This window comes from Embiotoca jacksoni, unplaced genomic scaffold (genome assembly GCF_022577435.1).
Source record: "Embiotoca jacksoni isolate LCO1_2020_lvr unplaced genomic scaffold, fEmbJac1.0.p SCAF_4, whole genome shotgun sequence".
In the NCBI taxonomy this organism is placed as follows: domain Eukaryota; kingdom Metazoa; phylum Chordata; class Actinopteri; family Embiotocidae; genus Embiotoca; species Embiotoca jacksoni.
This window is the reverse complement of record NW_027185392.1, coordinates 10,343,984-10,364,977: the sequence shown is the minus strand read 5'-3', so window position 1 is coordinate 10,364,977 and position 20,994 is coordinate 10,343,984. Positions and strand designations below refer to the sequence as shown.

Genomic DNA, 20,994 nt, shown 5'->3' with positions numbered 1-20,994 from the left:
GTCTGGCATTTCACAGGGCAAACTGAGGCTGCCTCTCGCTGCCATATTCCAGAGGTTGGTTTTAGCCAGATAACACATCTCTCGTGGCAGCCGTTCTCCACTGAAAAGCATTACACACTAAGAAAAGAAAAAGTAATTCGTATTTTATTTTTGTAAAAAATAATACAAAACTCCCCTTAATCCTGTTCAGGATAAAGCAGGTGCAGATAACGGATAGATGGAATACAAAACTCAAACAAACCGAAACAGGTCTGTGGCACAGCAACGGACTAACAAATCTTTTCAGGTAACAAGTCAACTATGCAAAATGTGGAGCTGAGACAACAGAGGTTGCTGACAGGGGCGTGATTTGCCACAATTTGAGGATTCCTCAAAGGGCTAGAATGACAGACACCGCCCCCCTTTAAAAGCCCAGGACACCATGTTAGCAGGCGTGACGGACGGAACCAGTCCACCCACCATTCAACGACAACATGCTCTGTACAGAGAGGGCTTGTGTCCATCAGCATCATTTTTTCGGCTCCATTAAGCACCATTCTTTCTGAAGAGGATGGGCCAAGGAAGCAACAGCACCAACACTGCTCATTTCCAGTGAAAAAACACGGCTATGTATGACCAAACAATTCCCTTGAAAATTAGCTGTCCAATTGCATCACTGTCAAAATACAGTCTGAGGGAGGTGCTGCTGTTTTTGTCCAACTCTGTGTCTCACAGTAGATAGTTAATTCCTCTAACACTTCCACAGATACACTTCTGAACACATGAGGAGAGGAGGAGAAACCAGGTTGGTAATTGTATTATTTATATAAACATATTTATTATGGTCTGCTAAGGTCCTTGATACAAGACCAAGATGCTCCATGTTGCCTTGCAAACAACACCAACATTCTGGGCACAGGTCTATGACTTTGTGTTTTTGTTCAGTCCTTTCAAATGCCTGTATAATCCACCAGTCGCATTTAAGAAGTGGAGCGTTTTGTCTTTCCCGTTTTGCTGACATGCTGATTTGGGAATTTTCTTTGGTTTTTGTGCCATAACATGGGTAAGTATGCCACATAGTTAAATAGTTAGTTTTTTGTCTATTTTAATTGTACGTATTGTTGTTATTTTCTACTTTGTTGTGCTGTAGCACACAGACAATGTTGACACAGTTGGTTTTGTTTTAATTGTTATGAGTACATTCATCCTTGTAATTATTTCTTACCTATATTTCACACACAATGCCTGTTAGCAGAAGAAGGATGCATTTTTTTCTCGTACTTAAAAGACTAGTGGGATAGTGATATACGACAGTCTGCACAGTTTGTTTTATTACAAAAATTGACTGGTTGTGCTATGCTGTTTGTGTTTCCGTCAAAAATAGATAAGGCATGTATTATTAGCTGAGCGGAGAACTGCTTCTGGGATGCTGAAAAGCACTGAGGCTCATCATGTGGAATCATAAGATTTTACAAGAACGACCACACGGTGGCCGTCTTGGAGACGGAATGTGATGCCGCTCATCCTAGTGGAATCCAGCCATTACGAAAAATGAGGGAAATGAGGCTCACCACAAGAGGCTGACTTTGTCTCCACCAGCTTCACTCTTCGTGTCTCATTATGAATCCTGTCATCTGTCTTGTCCACAAGATGTGCTAGGTCGTCGATGATTTCTGAGAAACAAGAAAGAAAAGAGAGGAGAAAAGTCAATAAAGTCAATTTCTGCTTTGCATTAAGCTGCTATCAGGATTTATTCATGTTCTTTCTTTCATTTGATTCCATATAAGTCGACCTTGCATGTTTTGCACACTGAAAGATATTACAAAATGATAAAGTGACAGGACTGCAAGCCATGTCACATGACCGGTCAACAAAGTTAAAAGGCAGAGTCTGCCAACGCACAAACGCGAGTGGTAGTGCAAGGAGTGGGCTATATGAAAGCACTCCTCGCCCTTCCAAATGGTTTCGCTACTTCCTGAATCCATTCTGGATTTAATCAGGCCCTTATTGTTCCTCAGTTTTAAAGACGTAAGCTCAGGCTTCAGGAACTATGCCTCGGCATCCAAAGAAAAAGAGTGTGTGTTTTGTGAATGTGTGTGTTTGGCGCTTTGGCTCCAGTCTTTCAGTAGGAGTTCCTGACTTGAAGGTCGTCCAGATGGAAGCATGTGATTTGTTAGAGCTAGCCACTGTGTTGACATGGCATCTCCAGAGGTCTGCCCACCCCATCTAAAAAATAAAAAAACAACTGAAAGATTTCCAAATTTTTGATGTTACGGTCTTTAAAGGTAAGGTATTAAATGTGATATTGGTTAAATATAATATTAAGCCATGACTGACTCAATTGTCAAACTAATTCAACTACAACTCAAATCTCAAATCTGCACAGTTCTATAAAGATGGACATAAGACAGGAAAATTTTGTAAAAACATCTTACCCTTCCTGGCAATCTATCAGCCTCTGTCATAAACACATAAAACTATGAAAAAATATATAAAAAAAATATATGCGCAATATTCAAAACAACATGGCTCATTACGCATGTTTCAAATCAGGAGCTTTATTACCAAACACAACTCAAATTGGCCATTTCATTTTAATTGTGTGTGTCTGGAGATCTAGATTTGTGGCCTGATTTTAATTTCTGCTCCAGCAGTGATGAAAGGTCCTGTCCAGTAGCCCTCTGAATCAAAACAGACAAAACAAACCAAAAAATGAGTGGCTAAATCACGAAGAAGGAAGTAAAACAGAAACCGAGGCCAAGTTGAAGGAAAGGAAACTCACAGACTTCCATCAGACTCTGATAAATGAAAGTTTTACAGGGATGGGAAGGTAGACTCTTCCATAAACCATGGCTGAGTGCCAAGTTAAACAGACTGTCCTGCACAGAGAGAGAACAACATTTTATTGCTCATGATCTGAGCTTCTTTCATTCTTCAAAAACTGGGCTACGAGACCGAGTCCCCACAGGTGAGTGCTCAGGGTCGTCCGAAACATTTGTCTTTGTGAGCACAAAGCCTTTAGCTCAAACTGACCTGTTTCACTAACTACAAGTCATCATCACTTGACAAGACAGTCCGAGTTCTGGGTGACATCGGATAATTAACTTGCACAAATAATTTGAGGAAGGAAAGTAAAGCATGTCAGTTTGGAGGGCCAAAATGTGAGGGGGCAAGGACGAGGAGACGTGAGATCGCCGTATGTACAGCGTCCCTGGAGACTTCCACATCATCATCTCAGCATCAGGCAACAATTTAGAAGGAAGAAACTTTTCCTTTACTGGAGGGGAAGGGGTGTAGACACTGAACCATTTGTGCCGCGTGCCACTCCAACTAGTCATAAAGGATGTATTCAGCCAGCTGGTGCCAAGTTTCTTGATTCACTTCTGGCCCAGCAATAACATCTCAATTCATTGATGAATTCCCAACCGTGCCAGAATGCAACGGAGCTAGGACATGACCTTCAACTACAGCTGCAACGAAACGCTCTATTAATTTTTTAAATGGTTGCCCTGCAATGCACAGGCTCTTCATAGTCCTTGAATTCACCCTAGTATCAAGTCATGTCTCTAACAACATAATTCTCAATTTCTTATTGTAACTTTTGCTTCCATGTATGACAGCTGCAGGTTCTGGCTTGGATCTATCCCACCACAGAGAAGCCCCTGTTTCAGGCAATGGTGTTTATTTAAAATGCTATTACTCTGTAAAAACCTCCAAACCCACAGTGTGAAAGAGCATGGCATGTGTGCACACAATTATTTCCTGTTTGACAGTTTTTCAAGATGCATTGCTTCATGTTTGTTCCACCTCTAGTGCACAATGAACAATGTGACCTCCCTTTAAGTATGATTTTATAAGAACTGTACCCTTGATAATTTGGAGATGGATTAGAAAGTGACTTCTGACTTTTTTTGTGGTCCCATTTTTAAAATCATTGCTGGGTGAATTTACATTTATGAACATTTAAAAACGTATAAACTGAGGCAAACTGTGAAAGCTCTATGACCCGCTAAGGTGATACAGCCCTATATAAGTACAGACCATATACCATTTATCATACCTGAACATGTGGTCAAATTTCATTTTTCTATTTGATAAACATCAATAAAACACAAGACCAAACAAAAAGATAATTACAGTAACATGTCGTGGACAAAGCCCTGACTGAAGAGATGTGATGACCGAACAATCAAAGATTGCTATCGCTATGTCAATACTAACAACTAACAAAGATGTGTTCAAGATCAAATTGAAAACATTTCAAATAAAATTACAATCTCCCCAGAGATTTGTCTGTCTCTCGTGGACTGTGACTGAATACATATAAATCCTAATAAGCAAATTTCTTGTGCTGTGGAAGAACTCTACTTTGCCCTTTCTTAATTATGTCGAGTGCATGTTCAACACCAGGCCGTTATCCAGCGGACTTGTTACCAGACTATGTTGTGTTCTAGTAGTGAGTGGTTTTGTGAGCACTCAATTTCATAACATGAATCATTGTTTGGCAGCCAAGAAGCAGAGATATCAATTTAAATAAAGATATAGTGACTGACAAACGAGTTTGCAACTCAGACCAGGCAATCCGAGTTTGTTTCATTTACGTTCCAGAAGATACTTTCTCCTATTTGAAATCAAACAGACATTCAGCATCATCACACGTGAACATATGACCAGAAGACAAATATTTTTTACAAAGGTAATGTATTACCTCAAGTTTTGCCTTACTGGTTTATAAAGTTGAATATGATTTAAAGTAACTGTGAAGGTTCTAAAGCTTTCATATCCTGACTTTGTACTTCCAATGTGTCAACTTTCAGAAAACAATTTGGAAGATCACAAAAACGAGTATCGTGAGATGGTAAACAAAATTGTAAATGCAAGAATCGACAGATACATATGGGTGTACCTATGAATATGTTCAACATATTCCACAAAAAAAGACAATTGTATCATAGCTGTACATCATTTTTTCTAGTAGATGCTACCAGAGCATGTGAGTCTGTGGTAAACTATAAATACCTTGGCAGAAAGAAACAGGAATGCCATGTCTCTCTATTGTGGTTTTCTGCTACCAACAGTGCCTTTTATTCACACAAAAAACAATGTCCGTAAAATCTAGCCCTACTGAGTCGGAGGCATGAGAGCCCTGGAGCACACACACCAATAGGAGACAGATGTTGCTCTCCTATGACGTCACCGACTCCCTCATGCTGCTGACTCTCTGCGTAATCTCAACGCCACTTCATCTCCGTTCCAGTGTGTTGCAGCTTTTATATAAACAGCCTCTCCCTATGGCCACCCTGCTCTTTAAGGGCTAAACAGTTAACAGGTTTGTTTCCATCTTTGCTGTCAGCATCATCTGGGGCCATAGACAGACACTTATCCTCCGGATTGGCTGCTGCTGGTGTGGACTAAAGGATTACAGTAGGGCCAAGGCTCAAACTGGAGAGTATACAACCTGTTGAGGGTGTACACAGGCAGATGTATTCCCACTACATTTCTGGATGGGACAATATGCCTACCCATCAACCTAAAAGCTGGACTAAAGGGATCATACAGACAATAAACCTTCTATCTGCTGTTTGTTCCTGCAATGCACATATTCTTTTCAAAAAAGATCTCTCTGGAGTTGTTCCAAATAACATAGCTATCTCCACAGGGAGGCTACCAGGAGGCATCAAAGCCCACATCAATCTGAATCACCTCAGACAACTCCTTAGAATGCAAAAATCTGCGGAGTTCCTTGTAGATAACTGAACTATCACATCATCTAAACTCTCTTTCTGTGTGTAAAAGGACTGAATAACTGATTGTCCTGACAACGTTTCAGTAACTCCGGAAAGATACCTGAGGAAAACAGGCTCATATGCCTTTTCCTAGTCTATAAAATACATCTCTACTGGATGGCCAAACTCCCATGACACCTCCAGTATGCTTGGAAGAGTAAAAAGCTGGTGTACATGCAGACAGTTACAGTAACATATTTTAACTTTAAAGCAAGTTAATGGTTGGAGAAAACATCATCTGCAGACATTGATAACACTGAAAAGCTATGCTCAGAGTAATAACTACATTGCAGTGCTTCCTTCTTCCCGCGAAGGCCCATTATATAAGCAGAACACGCTCTCCCGTCAGCCCAGTTCCTTATCAGTGTTGAGAGCTCACCTTATCGAACAATCAGTGGACTGTCTGATTAAATTTAAGTAACAACATAACAAGCCAGACCCAAGTCATTAAATACCTGCAGAGCTATGATACATTATCTCGATCTATAAAGGCAAGCAAGGAAAGGGATGTTAGAAAAAAAAACAAGCGTGGACATCAAACAGGTCCCGATAGGTCTTGTGAAAATACCTAATATACTGCTTGTGTTTGTGTGTGTGTGTGTGTGTGTGTGTGTGTGTGTGTGTGTCCCTGTTTTGCTTTATTCTTGAGGCAATAGAATGGTCAGAAGTGTGGGATGCAGTCTATTTTGATGATTCATATTTCTGCCCCAAGCCTCTAAAATGCTGAGTCATCGTCAAAGAGGCTATTGCAGTGGTGATTTTGGTTTTGTGTGTATGTGGTGGCGGTACTACTATAAACAGTGACACCCCGGGCTGGCTCCAGGATGTGCTGTATTAACTCTGTGTGTTATTGTAGGACTCATTCCCAGAGTGGGCATAGCGCACAGAGAAAATGCTTCTTTCCTGTCACCGATTTAAACACAATCTAACTCAGTGGGGCTAAATTTGTTGTTCTTTTTAGGGGATGATTTATCCTGGGGATATGAAGAAAGAGGGAAATAGAGAAAGACAGTTTTCTTTTTACACTCAACCCTCTTCTTGTATGTCTTGTTGTAATGCAGAGTGGCCTGGCAACAACTGGTACCAATTGGCTCTGGTGTGACTGACTGTGTACGAGGGTAGTGCTCAGCTGCCAACCAAAACACACACATCTCTGGATGTAACTGGAACTTCACTTGGCACACACAGAGGCATTCAGCATGATGATACAACTCGGAGCAATTATGGTATTTACAAGAAGTTGCACAGTTTTGTAAAAATTTCTATCAACATTCTTTTTCTCTGGGCGGCTTATTGTAACTCACCCTGGGGGTCCTCGGGGAGTAAGGAAATTAGAGTTTTACCAGTTTTTCAACAAAGTGCAAAACACAACAAATCCTTTAAATGCCAAAACAAAGAGAACTAAAATAAAAACAGAAAAGAAATGTGCAAAATGTGTCTATAGAAGACAAGCTTTATATATACTACATAATCCTTATGTTTGGCCAATCTGTCACGTGAGAACACAGAAGCAAAACCACTTTCTTTTCCCAATAATCCTATTGCAAGTCAATAACAAAATCAAAAAAAATTTCATAACCGGATTTATTTCTGTTGGTTAAATATTCCCACTGGTGATGGATGGTTCATACCTGATTCCTGCTGTGGTGTCCAACGCCAACAATTCAGAAAAAGCAAAAGAGAGTATTTTTTTTAACCAATCGAGTCATAGTGTGCTACTTTAGAAAGGAGGGAATATTAAATCGCATTTCTTTCAAATGCAATGGGGATGTGATGTATAGAACTGCCCACTAATGTAAACAAGATCGAAAGTGAGCCTGAGGGGTATTACTGTGGATAACAATGTATATTGTGCATGCAATTTTAAAAATAATTTAAAACTTCGATCATTGAGAAAAATAGAAGAAATTAGAGTGATGATCCCAACAGGCAGTGCACATGCAAACATACTACAAGCACACAATATTCCAAGCTTTCAGTGAATAATATTGCACACCTAAGCGGCAACCAACAGTAATGTCACCCATTGGTTCGTGAACGGCTGTTTTGAAGCCTCGAATTTGGATTCTGGCGGTCACCATCTTGCTAGCTCAAAGCGGTTTAAATGCTAATTAATGATGGGATTATTTTCAGATAGACAAACGCAAAACCTACTAAAATGGAGTGACACCATTTTGACTTGTGGAAAAAATGTATTGACAATATATTTCGGGAGAGAAGTTGAATGGGAATCTATGGAGCCAGAGGCTTTTTGGAGCAAACCCCCAGTAGCACTCTGTGGTATTGCACTTTATGGCACTTCCCCATTGGTCAAATTTTTCAGACCTGGAAGCTATTTCTATTTTTATATACAGACTATGTAAACACCCTATGTTTATTCAACTCAATACAAGATGTCTTCTTTACATCTATCCCTGTTTTCTTCCTGACCAAATGTGTGCCGACGGGGGGTTGTGAGGGCACCACCATATACACAATTCACCCTCCCAACATCTGGCCGTCTGAAGTGCTGAGCCACATGTGTACAGATTAGTCTCACTGCTGGACATCATCAACCTTCTTGGCCTCAATGAATCTCTGAGTCCTTCCTCATGCTTCTCTATTCAACGTTGGGGGTAAGATACCCTTTACAGCCATCACTGGACATTTTCTCCCCCCAGGGTTGGGGCTGGTTGAGTGATGATGAATGTCTTGCTTGATGCATCTTATGTCATGTTCAGACTTGCCAGTGTCAAAATATAGTATTGTTTATTCATATTGTGGCGCAACACGCTCTTTCAATAAAAACTTTGCCTTGGCCCTGTCTTAGTCAACCTTGGAAATGTAACTTTACTAAGCCACCAGACCTTGTAGCCTACTGACAGCTGAAAGAAACCCTCCACCTCTTAATATTCATTTCATACAGTATTAACACAGTAACGTCAGTGATTTTCAGTGATTTGAATATCTGACTGAGTCCTCCAGCAGAATCAACTTTACAAGGACAATGGTATAAATGTAAATACACCCATCTAGCTGCACATGTAGCGTGACTCAAAACTGAGTCCGAAGGGATCCTTAATGGAATACACGTATGTGAAAATGCTGCAACTGCAGTGACCAGTCACTTTGACTTCCTTACATACGCCGCTGTCACATTTCCAGCCTTAATCCTAACCATTTGTGTGCCGATTCAAAACTGAAACCGGCTGTATGTCCATGGACAGTTTCACCTCCCTAACCCTGCTACGTTTACCAAAAGATCCATCATTGCACATGATGGACACCAAAAAGAATGACCAGCTGATGAATGACTTTCTCCAAACATACTTCAAAGAAAAGCACATAAATTAAGACAAACCTCCACACTGGTTCAGTGTTAGCACAAACAGACCAGTGGGTTTATACTTGCTAGAGACAAGAGACAAGGTCCATGTGACGTCCGAGAATCCAGTCTACCAAAGTTCTGTAGGACTAGAACATTGGGTTTCTCCAAACACAAATGAGAATATTTATGAAGATACAGGTCGTATCATAACACATGCTTTTTAAGGTCTATAGCCAGAGTCAACCCTGGAACAATTGGGAGACAGGCGCTCAATAGTGCAATTTCTTTCAAATTTCAAGGTTATCCTACTGTTGTCTTAAGCATTTTACCAAAGTTATGCTGGAAATGTTACTACTATTCTTTCAGCCTGACATGATGCTTGTAAATGCACTCAGAGCCCATTATTAGGAACACCACTCTAATACTAGGTAGGGCATCCCTTTGCTCTCAACCAGTGTTATTTCCCTGTGGCATGGATTCCACAAGATGACCAGAATATCAACAACATGACTGCATCACAATTTCTGCAGATCTGTCAGCTGGACATTCATGCTGCAAATCCCCTCCTGCTCACCACAGTTGCGTGGTTAGTTCAGTTGCCATAGCCTTTCTGTCAGCTCAAACCAGCCTGGCCTTTTTCCTCTGACCTCTCTTTCATTGAAAAAGGCGTTTCTGTCTGCATAACTGACGCTCACTGGATGTTTTTAGCGTTTTGCCCCATTCTGAGTAAACTCTACAGACTGAGTAAAAAAATCCCAGTTCCAGTGACTCAAACTCACTGAGATCACACCTTTTCCTTATTCTGATGTCCCTCAATTTGTATCCAACACAACTTTATGCATTGCTGCACTGCTGCCTCATGATTGGCTGACTGGATAACTGCGTAAATAAGCAGGTGTAAAAGTGTCCTTAATAAAGTGTTTGGTGAGTGTATTCGATCACTTCACATCACTAATTGCTGGCTATAATATTGACATTGAGATCATTGAATTCTTAAAATATTTATTTTTGGAGTAGCTGAGGCTCAAGTGGTAGAGGAGGTTGTTCACTTATCGTATGTTTGGTTCAATCCCCAGCCTCACCTGTCCGCAAGTGTCCTTCTGTAAAACACTGCTTAGTAAGCTTTAAGGTAAAAAGGCATTTACCATTTCTATATTTCATCTTTCCTTACTGCCCATCATATGATGCTACTCTGCAACACTAGGCTCAATCTGCCATTAAACAGAGAACATCTGGGTGTTTTCAGTTGCATTAGAAGAATACCAAGCTTTTTTTTAAAACAATGTTGGTAGTTTGAGTCAGTAAACACTGTAAATGATCAGCACTGCGCATATATACAAAAAACAAGATACAAAAACTGATATCAGAGCAAGAGATGTTGTCAGTTAAGGCATGTTATATTGCTGCATAGCGAGCTCAAAACTTCGCTAGAAACCATTAATATAATACACACAATCAATTAAGATAAAATTCATAATAGCACAGGCATAAAATGAAAGCCTTGAAAGAGAATAGAAATAAGAGGAAAGAAGAGAGCTTGCACCACGTGTGGTTGCAAGATTCACCAGAAACCCTCATCTGATTTGGCCAGGCATCACTCAGCAGTGAACACAGTGAGCTTGAATTGAAGTTACCGGCCCATTACATACAATTAATACACAAGTCATCTGCTGTGTCATATCAGAATTAATGAAAAAAAGGGGTCTAAGAATTAACACTGTACAAAGACCAACAGCGACGAGGAGAAGTCTGATCATTACCAGGCCTTCCGCCACCACCCCTCTGATGGCCAGGTGCCACCGAACAATGTGTGCGTGATGAGCATGAGGGTGCCAGCAGCAGCAGCAACAGTGTGAGGCAGGGACCACCCTGTCACTGGCACAGCACCTCCAAACCAGTCGCAGTTACACTTCATCACTACTATCACACTTCATTAGCAAGGACACCCGGGAGGGGGTGGCATGTTAAAAAACAAAAAAAGAAATGGAATGGGTTTAATTGGATCCGATTCATATCGAACATAGGGATGGAAGGTATCTACTGTGATCAGTTTTCTGTCACTGTGCAGCTCATCAAAGGGTAAACTAGAGTAATTTTCCGGTTGATAAATTCTACTTGGTAACACAAAAAACACAAACACAAAGCAGAGCTATTACACTTGAATACATACAATGAACAAATAAACAACTTGTTAACTTGTGTATATATAACAATAAGGGGTTTTGTTGTCAAACAGTTCTGATGTAATGACTGAAAAATATGTAATGACAAAAAATGTCAATTTTGTCTCCTAGTGTGCAGGGGTGTTTAAATGTGGTATGAACAGTTCATTGGTTGTACAACATTGTTCAAAGGATGCTTGAGCGACATGGATCAAGAGTGGAAAGGGGCCCACAGAGACTGCCTATGTAAAGGTCCGATAACAAAAATAACATAGATGATTTCCTAAACTTTTATTTCCGTTGGTGCTTTAGCATCTAAAGGCATATTTCAACAACACTGGATAATAGTTTTCTCAATTGTGACAGAGTTATAAACAAAGTTTTAAAAAGACAAATAAACAGCGATCCAGAATTTCTCACTAACTGAACAACTGTGTTCTAATTGAAATGATATGAGTCTAATAACTCAACATCCCCCCATAGTGAGTGGAGCTTCCCGGCAATACGCTGGCTGGCCGACTGACTGAGGAGTTATGGAGGGACTTTGATCTTCATGCCAGACTCTGTTTCACTCATAGTGCACTCACGCATGGAGACACATATGCTCTCATGCACAGACGCTGACACAAACACACGTGTGTAGACACTCTATGAGCAGCATGCAGACAGACACACCCCGATCAGCCACGCAAATCGTGGAAGGCGCGCGCGCGCACACACACACTCTTCCAGGATGTGACACACTTCCGACAAGCAGAGGTGGGGTCATCTTCATACATCATTGTGTTAACTCACAGTGCTCAGAGGGAGGTGTGAACAGTACAGAGCTATATCATCCCAAACTGAGATATTTTATTGTGGAAAAGAAAGTTTGGAGCCAGTTGGTATTTATCTACTGAAGATCAATGCGGCATGGAACATGAAACATCACAGAGGTGTTTCTCAGCCAGGAAAATTCTCAGATATGGTGGGATCAAATTTGAACTTTACTTTGGATCATGCTTTCAACGTGGTTCTAAAGTTCAAGGTCCAATGAAGTGACAGGAGTCAATCAGAATCAGGGAACAGGGTGCAAATATGAGTGCACCATCTATAGCAGGATTGACAAAACATTTCTGAACCATTTTTTCAAGCCTGAGCCTGGCCATTTTCCCATCATAACTCTTTGGTCAATTTCTGACATCTGCAAATTGTTTGTTTTGTTCAACCATCAGTCAAAGCGACAATGATTTTATTATAACTAACATGCATGACAAAACAGCAATGAATCCTCCCATTCGGTGGGTCTTATCTATGTTTGGCATTTATGGTTGGAAAAAAATAAATGCAGATTACTTTTTTGCTATATTGTTTGAAACTCTACTCCTCTGCTTCTGTGTTGTAAAATAAGTCCTTGAACTACAACAGGAGCAGGAGAGAGGCCAACCTCACTGTGCCTCAACGCTGCTTCCATTCCTGCACCATGTGCCCACATGAGGACAAAACCTTAAGACAAACAAAAACACAAGCGTCCCCTGCGAAGGCCCTTTAATTGAATGCACACAGCTTTGACTCAACCACTCACTTGATCACAGTACAAATGTTCTCCATTTGTTGTTCTCAATTTTCTCTACCTAATGCTAATATATTTCTCTTTTTGTTTGTTATATGGTGAAATTTAGAAGCCGATTCCAAATACTGCGCTTAATACACACATGCCAGTAACACGTATTTGTCTTTGAAATTGATAGTGACAGAGTTGGGAACATTTGGCATACAAGAGTGGCACATGAGATGAACTGCTGGCAATGTGATGGATTCAGGGTAACTGCTCTGTACTCATGGAGACCAGAATGAAAAGTTTGGCCACTATTGCGGCTGAAACAACTTCCCATACTGAGCATATCTGTGGGGTGGTGGAGGGTACGAAGCAAGCGGCAAAAAAAAAAGATAATTATGCAACAAGACCACACGCTCCACTGTGGGCCACATGCACTCAAAGACATGGCTGGATGCACAGACAGACAGTGAAAACCACATGCATCGCATACAGTTAGTTGCACAGACACAGTGCAAACATGTGACTGCACTCCTGTTAGCTGCACTGTCTAATCTATGAATCAATGACACACACAGACATACGTCTTATAATCATACTGTACTTATTAAGTCTGACAGTGCACTACATGTATATGCTTCAGCTACTTAAACAGCTGCACCTACAGATGTGTAATTACACAGCTCCTCCAGCTGATGAGCAAAATAAGGAGGAGGTGCTGATTACTGGTGAGGGAGACACCTCCTTGAGAAATTAAACAAATGAACACGTCCTGTGTGAGATCCTGTGACTCATTCTTCATCTGCCCTTGCATCAATCCACGACCAAAAGACAACAAAGCACACAACCTTGAATCACTCCAGCTAATGGGTCTAATCAGAGTTTTACTGAGGGCTGCAAGTAGGGTGCCGCCACTGCCTCTACTGCCCACTAGTGGCTTCATCTGTGGGCTACAGCGGAGAGAAGAAACAGACTATCCTGGTTCTTATCTTATTGTTCTTCCTAATAAGAAAAAAATTCAAGAGCTTTTATTATGTTTTTAAAAAGAAATTTCCCAAAAATTGGATATAAAAATATATATTTTGCAAGACATCCTTATGTGTGGGTAGATTGTTTTTTTGTTTTTTATTACTGCTAAAAATGTATATTTGACTATTGGTTCATGTTATTTTTAGTGCCAGTAATCTGAGAACACACGATACATTTTTTCAAAGATAAATTGAAACTTGTCACACTGTCAGAAAAGTTACAAAAAAGCCCTGCCTAATACACTGCTGGTCCTTTGCGTGCCACCCCAGCAGCTCCAAATCACCGGGGCATTGACTCAACAGGACCTCTGAATGTGCCCTGTGGTATCAGGCACCATGACGTTAGCAGGCGAATATTAAAGTCCGTCCTGCAACCAACACATACGGAAACCTACTGTTCACTTCCCTTCAAATATATCTCACACTTTGACATGTGCCACTGTTAGAAGATAATCAACGTCATTCACTTCGTCTATTGTCTTAATTTTTTAGCTCAGCCTACTGCTGAAGAATTCATACAGCACAAACACATGGTATGCCTTGTCATTATATTGATTGATATGTAATGTAGATAACCTTGGAACATAAAAACATCACAATAATAAGACAACACCTAAACAAGTATATTAAAACTATACCAGTCTTGTGTCTGTATAGTTTCCAAAAAATAAATAAATAAAAGGTTTTGGGTGTTGATTATCTTTAGTCTGGGTAGTGTGCATCTGTACACACTACAAAATTTACAGAAAATGGGAAGCTGAGATGAGGCCAAGAGTAAAACAGATGAAAATAATTAGATAAGAGATCAAAAACATTTTTTTCTTCTTTTGTTTGGGGGGAGGGGGTAGGGGCGTTCAATCAGCACAAAGATGTGTATTGCTTATAATACATAAAATGGATGCCAAAAATGTACACCAAAAAGCACCTCTTCTTATATTTGTGAGCCAAACCAAGGTTTTAAAACTGTTTTTTTCATCTTTTGTCTTTGGCAGATTGTTATCCTGGCCTGTAGATGGTTCCTGATTGCAGACATGCAGGGTTATTAGATAACAGATCAAATGGATTGGATATGAAGCATTTACCACTTGAAAGGTTTTGTCCTAGAAAGGTGATATGTCAGTGACACATTTTTGCAGCATGATTAAGGACTTGTAACAGTTTAAAATGGGACAGCAATGTATCACTTTGAACGTTAGGTGATAGCTATCGCTTTAAGACCCACTTCAGGCTTGAGCCTGTCAAATACCTTTAAGACCCAAGAACAATGTATGGTATGTTATGTCTACACATGTACACTTGTAGACATATTGTACACTTATTTTAGTACAACACAGCAGTGAAAATACTAAATACATAAAAGTTAACAAATATGACAATTTGTATCTACTGCTACATGCAAAACTCTTTTTACCTGGGTTTTCAAAAGATTTCTATAAATATTTTTATCAATACATCCATTTTAAATATCTTCATGAAAATCATCCTTTTAAAAAACAAAGCTTTTTCTTTCTTTGTCTATTCCTTTCTTTGCATAGCTGTGATAAGAGACTTTAAATGAGTCACTAATGAGTGCGTTAATTGGCAACGATCTAAACTCAGAGAAAAATCCCTCTGCATATTTTTTATTTCATATCACTTCTTAATTTTCACTTCCATCATTTCTTTCTCTAATACTGATCTTTTCAGTCTCTTACTTTACCATTATTTTCCCCCCTCACTGCAGAAAATCTGACTCCCTCACTTCACTTCACTGTCACAGCACAATGCATTCGTAAGATTAGCCCACCCTGCTCTGTGTGTGTGTGTGTGTGTGTGTGTGCGCGCACGCACTTGCATGCATGTCTGAGGTCCTGCATTAACGTTTACCTCCGACTCAATCCCATCTCTGACTGGCTGGTGGCCTCTGAGCTCCTCATGCAGATATAAATATGGCCTGTGTGCCAATCACAACCTGACAACATGTGCTGGACATGTGGTGTTCACTTTCAGTACAAACACAATGATCTCAGACGAGGCACTTACACTTTCAAACATACACACTCTCTGTGTGCACACACACTGAGTGCAGGCTGTTAAACAACAGATGTATATATGTGCACTTGCACACACACATAAACACATAAAAATGCCCAGCAGATGAAGGTGCAATCTTCCCCCTGTGCTTAAATGGGAACCACGTGCTGGCTGTGGGTTGAGGCAGACTTAGTAAAGTAAGTCCTTCCACTCATTATGTGGGATGACCCATGCTTCCCTGAGGCTTAGGAGAGTGCGAGGCAGCTCTCCGCTCGTCGGCCCTTTGAACGTCGCCTCCAAACCAGAGCGGTTAGCAATTAAATAAACAGAGGGGGAGATTTTTTTTCCCGCTGTCACTTGCGTTAGCCAAAAGGAACCTGCCAGGCCAAGCCTGAGTCAGTCTAAGGTACCATTAAATGGCAGGGAATCCTTTGCCCAGAGCCAAAGGAACTGGCAGCTGAAACTGCCGAGGTTCCCAACCACCAATACCACCAACACATACGGCTAATGTGTCTCCCCTGGACAATCAGCCCACAAAGGCTCTCCAGGGAAAAATTACAGGAAAGTATCAACATTAGTTAGCTGTTAAATTGTACACATGCCACAAGAGCTAGGCAATTCTTCCTCAAAAAATAGCACCAGCTCTTAGCTGTGCAAATAAATCCAAACATCTTCATTGGAAGCAGCTGATCCAGCGAGGTAATGCTGACCAGTGGACAGTGTAATACCATATAAAAGCTGATAGTTCATATTGTTTTTCTGATTAATATTAGAAAATAATAGTAAAGTTCCTGCTCCCTTTATTCCTTTCATAGCCATAATGTAGAATTTTCCAAATGACTCCTGTGAGTACAGTGCAGCAATAATGCAGCCAAGTAAAACTACGCAAAAGGGTGCTTTCTATGACTGCATCTGTCTGGAATATAAATCCTTTTATTGTGAAGAGGCTGCATAACAAAAAACCAAGAAGCTTCTCATGAATCACATAATATTTGAACACAATATTTCTATATAAAGATTCATGACAATGAAGTTGGATAATAACTTATTTTGTATGAAATTAATTCTGAATGAATTGATATATTTCCCTGCAAAATACTAGGAAATGATAGTACTGCTAGAAATGGTCAGAGGATAGCACAGATGCTTAAACTGTCTCAAACAACTGTGCCAGTGCTGGTCAAAAGTCTTGGTGGCCCGCAGTACCTGGTTATACTGGCTTCTTTTGATCTATGCTTGAAAGCCATAATGCCTTCTTGAATCTCCAATAAACATATGATGTATATAGAGCAATTATTAAAACCTTTGTCGAACCACAGTGACTACTATAGTCCAGACTGTGATAATGTAATGTGTGTAAATAGCTGAATAAAGTAGTATGCAACATGTTTGTGTGGTACAAGAATACATGTCAAAGTAAAGCCATCAATCGGTTTTAACACAATAAGGCAGACATTAAGATGAAGTTGTATCCCTGTATTTAGCATCTTTGAGCTGAATGAGTGTCTGGATACAGAGGCATGTTGCACTTGTGCAATGGAAAAAAGAGTTGGCACTCTAATATTTATCCTAAAAGTTGCAGCAACGGCCGAATGAATATCAATATCATTAGTGAGTAAAATTGTCAGAAGAGGGTTTTTTTTTTTTAAAGTTTTTTGATAAGTCTAGGTTAATAGCAAATGTGTGAATGGTTAATAGACTATTATATCAGATGTAACAACAGATTGCATAATCAGTGCTGAGAGCACCTATAATAACAGCTATATCCCCTGAGTGTCTACTATGACAATATTAAAAAAGATAGATTACTCAAAGACATGTCAATAAGACCAAACCCTTCAAAGAACACACACAGTCCAATAAGTGTTTGTTTCCAAGCGATGTCTCATCTTCTGCTTTCAAGACAGTGATGGGAAAGACCGGTGAAATCATACTTCCTTCGATTTTTTTTTTTCCTTCCTCATTAGCGTACTTGTTCTCAAGGATAGAGCACAATTGATAGTTTGTGAAAAAGCTCGCGACTGCCAGCATAGTGGCTGCGCATGTTGTGGAGGATGGATGGGGTAGGGAGTGGAAGAGAAACAACCTCACCCAGTCTCGACACAGGCCTGTTGGTGGACATCTGGAAGGGATCTGGGTCTGCAGATGAGCTAAGCAGGACTGACCACACCTCACTCCTGCATCATAATGTACACTGGGCTTGTCTGGGTGCCTCTCTCCATCATCTAATGTTTGTGGTGTGTAAAGTGTGTGTGTTCATATGTGAAAAAAATACAGCGAAACAGAGAATTTCAGTGCTTATTGGGGGTCTCACAAATCTCCCAACTTACTTAGTACGATAAAGTAGACTTTCATTACAGAGATGGAAATCAACACAGCTAGCAACATGCTAACATCTCAACAGGCAGACACTGACCGTCGTTATTTCTAGATCTCTTTTGCATAACCCAATATTTATAGTGGAATTAAAGAAAGCTTCTTTAACAAAAGAAAGAGGTTGTTCGGTTTACACTTAACCATGCCTACATCACGACTTTTCATTCAGCTTTGCAACAGCTGAGAGCAGTGGATGGGAATTAATTTTGGATTCTGCTAACACAATTTTGCCAAAATATTTGTTTATTTTCTGGAAAATGGAAAAAAAGTAGCTGCTTTCTAAATTGTTTGTAAAAGGAATGTGTTGGGACTATAGTGTTATTGCTAAACAGGCTGAACTAGAGCTGAATACACTCAAATGGGTGGTTTCTCTTCAGTCATTTCAAGCCAAAATCACCCTAAGGAAACACCAGCTTCCACAAACATGGAAAATCAGCATCGTTTGATCCATAGAGATGTGGTGCGGGTGGTTCGTAATGCACTAAAATACCTCTAAAACAATAATACAGCAAAACATACAGAAATGATTCGCTATGATGTATTACAAACATGGTCAAATATCTTACTGTCATCTGTCATCTATTAATCCACAAATAACCAGGATTAACAAAAAAAAATACCACTTTCAATTTTAGATCTCAAAGTGCCCTCACCTGCATCTCTGTTGATGTTGGACTGTTGTTTTATTAGTGCCATTAGATAAATAAATAACCACATAATACAGAATAGACAAACAGCTTTTAAGAAAGTATATCTTGTTTTGATAGTAAGCACTGAGGTTGTTGGGGAACAAAACTAGCATCAAGCCTTTTATCCTCTTTCAGTCTTTCACCTGTTGACCAAAGTCAACTTTAAGTCAGGGAAATAAACATGTCTGTTGTGATTTCAGTCTTTACTGATCAAAGTTCACAGGAGAATGGAATAGCTAACTTGGTCAGTATCTGTTTTATTGTAACAGTGACAAGTGAGAGTGCTGAATCAAGCCTGAAAGTCGTACTAGGTGTCTCCTCTACCACTGCCACAAATCACTTCTCTTCCTGGAGTATGAGCAATCTGCCACTGGCTCTTTAATGTCGGGCCTTTCTTGCTCACAACTGTCATCAGCACACATTTGCTCCAGATGGATTGAGATAAATCAAAGCCATGATCCTGAACAAAGACTGCAGCTTGTAGAGCAAAACCCGCAAAGTAGGAAAATGTCGAAGGGTGAAAACCTCTTAGATGTTAGTATCTATTAAAAAATAAATTACATAGGAATGAGGAAATGACTCTTATCATTGTATAAAAAATGTTGTCGAGGGACAAATCAAGGCTATAATTCCTCATAACTTGCACTTCTATATTTATGTTCAATAACCTATTTATACTTTTGATTGACAATAATCTTGTAAATTGCAGCTGTTTCTGGTACAAACAGCACACAAGCATTCCTGAATATACAGGCAACAGAAAAGATCAACAATAAATTGTGCAACTTAACCGGGTTTGAAATACTTTACACAGTGCAACAACTCTGTCAAAAAGGAGTCCTAAAGGGTATAAGAAAAGGAATACCTTAAAAATCAAAACCACGTATGACAGGTCTCTACATTGTTGCTGAATATATTTTTGTCCAATCAGAATGCGTGATAGAACATGAGACACTCAGTCAGAAAAAACACATAAGGAAACATTCAGACAACTTTCCCATTCAGATAAGTCAGTGATTAACGTGTCATTGCATGATCGCAAAGAAATTCTACACAAAGAAAGACGGATAAACTAAGCATCACTTTGGCACGCTTTCCTGACCTTCTTTTGAAACACCAAAGAATAGACACATTAAAACAACAGAGGGAGGGCTAGTTATTGTTAAAAAGAAAAAAAAAAGAAAAAAAAATCAATACAAGTGCTCTTCAGATAACTTCACTTTGATACAGATTCCTGGACGTTATTTTTTTTCAGTACCAATTTTATAAATCCATTTTACCAAAACGAAAATTACATTATGGTAAAATGTTTTTGTTTCATGCAGTTTAGAAGGGGAGAGTGCAGCCCAGGTTATTTTCTGTAACTACAAATTATAGATGCACGCCTCAGTTTAGTGGTGGATGGGACATTTTATCGCTGTTCCCTACATTCCACACATGCTATCAGAAGACACGTGCTGGTCGACTTCACACAGACATGCCTCTACTCCCCAGTTACTGTACACAAATCAGAGCTGTATAGCCAAAGATTAGCTTGAAAAGAATGACACGAGGTGTTCTGAAGTTAAAACCAAGTGATTTTATCTATGTGGACGGGCCAACCAAGAAGGGCCTATGTATGGGAAACACTGCTTTGCCACACTCAGACATTTCGATTTACTCCTGTGTAAACATGGAAAAGTTAAGTGATAAATTGAAAATGGATTTGAATGGATATAGCCAAGGTATCAGAAGTTGGTACCAAATAACAAGGGATTTTTCAAAACTCAACAGTAATGAAGCAATTTAGTCAGGCCATTTAAGTATCAAAGTTCGGTACACAGCCCTAAACAGGGGCATAAAAAACACAAGTAAAATAAATAACGGGTTGCGTTTCAAGAAAGCGAAGAAAAACTAAGTGGAGGGGCCACAGTCCACTAAGGGAAACAAAAGAAGGTATGATTAATGAAATGGCTTTAGAAGTTTTTCTTTAGTGTCCCAAAATGTTAATTTCCTCAAACAGGATTATTCATCACTTGGCATTCGTTGATGTGACATGATCCCTCATGTCATTGTTAGCCCCTCTCTTCCACTACTCTATCAGGGTGATATCAAAATGACTCAGACAAAGATGGATG

The 20,994-nt window shown here is 39.8% G+C and overlaps 1 protein-coding gene across 1 annotated transcript in view; it reads right to left on the bottom strand.

The window, feature by feature from the left end:
- stx8 (syntaxin 8) overlaps positions 1-20,994 on the bottom strand; it is a 40,918-nt gene that overhangs the window by 7,213 nt on the left and 12,711 nt on the right. The window contains exon 7 of the mRNA XM_069167556.1: positions 1,551-1,652. Coding sequence (XP_069023657.1) covers positions 1,551-1,652 — 102 coding nt within the window. The remainder of the gene's footprint in view (positions 1-1,550; positions 1,653-20,994) is intronic.